At 35.5% G+C, this 5,558-nt stretch overlaps 1 protein-coding gene across 3 annotated transcripts; it reads left to right on the forward strand.

The window, feature by feature from the left end:
- Nucleotides 1-396: 396 nt before the first annotated feature.
- Nucleotides 397-5,019, forward strand: LOC107914316 (calcium uniporter protein 2, mitochondrial). Of its 3 annotated transcripts, XM_016843188.2 has the most exons (4): nucleotides 400-1,351; nucleotides 2,049-2,273; nucleotides 4,190-4,326; nucleotides 4,446-5,019. In XM_016843188.2, the coding sequence occupies exons 1-3, from the start codon at nucleotides 779-781 to the stop codon at nucleotides 4,316-4,318; spliced, it is 927 nt and encodes a 308-aa protein (XP_016698677.2). In that variant the 5' UTR covers nucleotides 400-778; the 3' UTR covers nucleotides 4,319-4,326; nucleotides 4,446-5,019. The 3 variants fall into 3 exon arrangements, with proteins under 3 accessions (XP_016698676.2, XP_016698677.2, XP_016698674.2); XM_016843187.2 differs by having other exon boundaries at nucleotides 397-1,351; nucleotides 4,190-5,019; XM_016843185.2 differs by lacking the exons at nucleotides 4,190-4,326; nucleotides 4,446-5,019 and having other exon boundaries at nucleotides 678-1,351; nucleotides 2,049-2,720.
- Nucleotides 5,020-5,558: the final 539 nt, after the last annotated feature.

Consider the following 5,558-nt stretch of genomic DNA (forward strand, 5'->3'; position numbering starts at 1 on the left):
TATTAGTCCCGCCTATCTCTACCCGTCAACCCTTAAAAAATCATTTAAAAAAAACATATCATTTTATAAGGATGTTTCAATTATTGTGTTAGAAAAAACATGAGTATCGCCCATCTCTCTCCCTCCATCTATTGAAACTATTTCAGACACCTTATTTTTATAAATAATAGTATTAACATACCATTTCAATATTTAATTTTTCCATAAAAAAACCTTATCTAGAAATCTCTTTATGAGTACAACAGTGACTTTAATTTACAATATTGGAAGTAATTATTTAAAAGAAGCAGTCAATCATTAAATTTAAAACTGTTTCCTATTACATTTTTAAAACATATGTGGCAACACGTTTGCGTGAAAACATAACAGTCTACAGTTTCACTTCTGTGTTTGGCTGTTAGCTGCCCTGTCAAAAACACAGAAAATTTCCTATGTAAGCCACCCTATTCTATTTACCATGAGTCCCTCACCTACAACCATATAGATCAATATTTTATACCGGCTTTATGCAAGTCAGAGGCGCCAACGCTAAAGTTTTCATATGATCCGACGGCGTTTGGAAGTTCAAGCTTAGCCATCCACGTGTAGGGTGATTAAGTCGCTCTCTTCGATATTTCCCATCTCCGTTCTTATCTTTTTTGTTCATATTCTTCCATTGTTGGACACTATAAAATGGCCAATTCTCCATTTCCTTGTGTCAAACGGGCAAAGGTTTTAAATCTTCTCCACTCTGAAAAAAAAGGGCTTATTTATTATTTTATTTTATTTTAATTTCATCATGTTCAAGAAAACCTTGGTGGAGAAGCTTTTTAATATTTCGAAAATGTCTTCACAAGCTCTTACTAGATGCCGCACTTCTTCGTCAACGGCTCACAATCGAGTTTTGCAAAATGTAACCACCATGGTGCCCGATCAAGGAGACTTTAAAGCTAACGTTAACAGTAATGGAATGTGCCGACGGTTTCTTCATGAAGGAGCTATGCATTCACCGGCAATAAGGAAGCTACCGATGGGAGAGAATTTAATGGAGACGTTAAGGGGAATTGGCACGTCAAAAGACCGGATCCGACTGGAGGGGTTGAGCCCGCATTTGGAGGAGAAAACGACGGTGCAGGAGGTGGCGGCGCTGTCGAATCAGGAAGCAGAGAAGTTGCTAAGAGTGGCGCTGTTGGAGGTGATGAAAACGAGGCTGAGAGAGACCGGGAAAAACTGGATTCCCTATTCAAACTTCATTCGGATTTGTGAAGAATGTTTTTCGGATCCGAAACTAGGATTGGAGTCCGCCAAATTACTTGAAGAGTCAGGGGGCGTCATCGTCTTAGGAAACCTCGTCTTTTTGCGACCCGAACAGGTAGCTTTACAACTTTTTCGCAATTAATTATCTCTTTATATTCCATTTTATTTAGATTTCGCTTAAAGATTATACCATTGCAATGAGGGGGGAGAAAATGATAGTTTCCGAATTTCAATTTCATAGATTTTTTTTGCTCGAGGAGCAGTTGTCGAGAACTGATACTGTTTTGTGTGCGTGTGCGTGTGTTTTGTCTTTTGTATTTCTGGACCGGATTTTCACCCAATATAAAGCACAATTTTCAGTTTTCAACATTTCTGGTGGACCCTGGGTTCCTGGGATAGCCTTTATCCAGACCATTATTTATTAAAATAATTAATAAAAGGTTTACTATATTGAATTTTAATTTGATTGGTATTGATATGAGAAGATTTATTTTCAAGTGTGATAAAAATGTGTTTATCAATTTTATCTAATTTTAAGTATTGTATAAAAAAATAAAACAAAATTTTCATTCGATGATAAATGATATTAAATTTAGTCCACTGTTTTACTTGGCCCCCTAACATTTTGGCTTGTGGAGGGTGGGGAGGGAAATTTGGTTGTTTAGAAAATTGAAAATGTTGTGGAGATAGGTATGGTGAAATCTGAAAGGTAGCATTCTTTCATTTTCATGTTAATTTTGGATCCCTAATAAAAAGGTACCGGGAAATTGAATTGAATCCAATTATTATTATTTTGAATTTTGTGATTGTAGGTAGCCAAAGCTGTGGGAGGTTTAATTCCTTTACAGAGACCAAATCCAAATGACCCGAGAATAAAACAATTGTTAGAAATGGAGACGCAAAAGGCTAAAATTGATTCAAAAGCCAATTCACTGGTCCGTCGAGAACTATGGGTGGGTCTAGTCTATTTGGTGGTTCAAACCGCGGGGTTCATGAGGCTAACCTTTTGGGAACTGTCATGGGATGTCATGGAACCAGTATGTTTCTTCTTCACATCCATGTATTTCATGGCTGCCTATACATTTTTCCTCAAGACATCCAAAGAACCTTCTTTTGAAGGGTTTTACCAAAGCCGGTTCACCACAAAGCAAAAACGGCTCATTAGAGCTCACAATTTTGATATGGAGAAGTATGATAAGCTGAAGAGTATGTTTTACCCACATTCTGAGCAGGTCAAGATTGGTGATTGAAAATGATTGTTAGGAGATTTTGTTTTTAGGATTTGGGAGTCGCTTTCTCTAACATGTTGTCCCACCCCTTTTCCCTTAGTTCTTGAAAGGCATTTCAACCTAAATCTCTACAAATATCTTAACTAACACAAGATGATTAGCCATAAATCAGCCTTAACGAAAATCTTAAGCAATATATTATGAAAATTTTCTGTGGCTTAAAATTGAGCCCGGAGCTATGAACTTTTAAAGGAACCATGGACGTCCACGCATGCATTTAATTAGACAACAATATTGGACATGAGTTTGAGTTTGTGTTTGACACTCAAACCTGTGGCTTTCATGAACTTTTAAATCAACAATGGACGTCCACAAATGCATATAATAAACATCCAGCGCTAGGCTGGAATTGCGCTATTAGACTTAATTGACGTTGGGTTTTGGGTTTAGTTAACTGCATTAGACATCCTTAAGTTATAGGTCAAATTTTTTATCCATCTCTAAATATAATTCAAATTGATTTCTTAACTATAAATATCATTCCAATCAAGTCACTGTGTTAGTCATTCCATTAATTTTCTATTAGATGCCATTTGGTGACATTAGAGGTATCCGTAGGTTGGGCTAAAGTCCGATTTCAAAATGTTTCAAGCTAAAACCCATTTTTGAGTTGGCTCGATTTGATCAAAAGTTTGTTTTTATTAAAAAATTAATAAATTATTAAATATATTTTTTACTCGATATTTATAATTGAATTAAACTTTTAAAAATAGTTTTTAGTATTTAAAATTAATTCAAACTAGGTTGAGTCAACCCGATGTGTAAAAATCTGTCCAACCCCAGCCCAAGTCTGGGTGACATGTGTCACCATTTGATTGTGGAATATTTTTTTGTTTTTTTTCTTCTTCTTTTTAAATAATAATTTATGTTATAATTAACTTATTTTTATATTTAATCAAGTATAAAATTGTTTATTCTTTAATTTATAAAATATTCTTATATAGTCTTTTAGAATATTTATTATTGGAAATAAAGTTTTGTTAAATTTATAAGAAATAAAATGGGTTTATATATTTTAAGTAAATTCTTTTAAAGTCATTATTATTATTTTCAAAATAATTGTCTTATCAGTTACATGAGATTCTTTTTTGAAATAATAAGCTGACATCATTAAGTAAGGGGAGAAACACCAAATGTCAAATCATCAACAACTATCTGGGAAACAACAAAAGACAACACCCGCATTAAAGAAAATCTGGCTAACAAGAAAACTAACCCTAAAGAAAAACCAAAAAAGACCAAAATAGAAACACAAAAGAACTCCTTTTCGAATTAGAAAACCCAAGAGACCAGTTGAAAACTCTCGCAAAACTGCATTACAGTAGCTGATAGAACAACAATGCGCATCCAAAGAGAGAAAAAAGTTTGGTAGCCAAATTCGGGGTGAAAGATGAGGGTTTTCGAATAGACCAAACCTAAAATACTCAAATCAGGCATTCTTTACCTAATGCGTCCAGTCCACCTCTACTATCCTTTCCACCATCGCCGGCACCTTCTCGACCTAGAATCTTGTTGATTGAAACCGTCAACCCTCCTTTGCCAAGGAATGCACCGCATAGTTTGCATTTCCTCACATATGCAAGAAAGTAGTGTTATAAAAAAAACTCAGATAATCTTTAATGTCTCCAACAATTGGACTCAGAACAGATTTGTCCTTGATGTAGGTGTTCAATCGCTTAATGAAAGTCAAGAAGTCGCCTTCCATCTGTACCTTACGAAAGCCCATATCAATTGCATACCAGATAGCTTGTTCAGATGCCCGAGCCTCAACTATAAACGCATCTGCTACATGATCTGTTGGGTAAGTACATGCCTCCATAATCTGCCTCAAATGATTTCGTTCTAAGATTCCTGAGATAGCTGAGTGTGTCTTTGAATTATAAGAACTGTCAAAATTAATTTTAATAAAACTTGGGTCAGGTGGTCTCCAAATCTGTTGCAGAGTGGGTACCGTGATAACCCTGATATGACTGATTTCTTCAATTTCACGTAGATAACTGAAAATAAACCCCACTAATTCATTCACTGTCTTTCGAACACCATCATGAACAAGTCGATTCCTTGCTAACCAGACCGCCGCCCATAGGGCAATTGCCAATAACTTCTTGGACTTCTCATTTGCCACACGAAAAGTTTTATCCAACCAGGATCTGTATTCCGGGAAAGATGAGACAGGGGGAGCATAAGGTTTAACCCTTATATTATTTGGCAGGTGACCGAGCAAAATCTTAATAAGTGATCAACTAATTCCAACCTAGCTTGGCACATAGGACATATTGTAGAAACATGCATATTTCTTCTGTTTAGATTGGCATATGTAGGAATGTAATCATTTTAAATTTTCCAAAATGTAGTTTTTACTTTACCAGGTAACTGTAACGTCCACAATGCTGTATAAAATAAGCTATTACTTTGGATCATGCTATTAGGATAGGCATCTGGTATTTGTAATTTGTTTAGTAGTAGTAATTTATAACCAGTCTTGACTGTGTAATCACCCATAACCTCACACTTCCAAACCATTGTATCTGTTTGCTCCAACTTGGCAAGTGGGATATTCAAGATACAATCAACTTGGTCCCCATCAGTGATGGCACAAACGATGTCTTCCTTCTAGGTACAGTGTCTCGAAGTGATCAATTGGTCTACCGTCGTGTAATTGATATCAATATTTTGACAATTAATTCTACCATTTCTAAGTCTAGGAATCCAATAGTTATTCCAAATGTTTACAACAAATCCAGTACCTATGCACCATCCCATTCCTCTTTCAATCAGCCCCCTAATAGCCAGAATACTCCTCTAGGTAAGAAAATGGTAAGAACCTACCTTAGATGATTCTAAAGTGGTATAAAGGAAATAACGCTATTTAAATACCTTAGTTAATAAGCAATTTGGATGTTTCAAAATTAGCCAGTATTGCTTAGCTAGTAAAGCAATATTAAAAATTAATAAATCACGAAACCCCAACCCTCATTGCAACTTCGAGTAACAAAACAATTGCTAGGAGCTCAAATGAATTCCTTTCAGAGC

This window comes from Gossypium hirsutum, chromosome D10 (genome assembly GCF_007990345.1).
Source record: "Gossypium hirsutum isolate 1008001.06 chromosome D10, Gossypium_hirsutum_v2.1, whole genome shotgun sequence".
Lineage (NCBI taxonomy): Eukaryota > Viridiplantae > Streptophyta > Magnoliopsida > Malvales > Malvaceae > Gossypium > Gossypium hirsutum.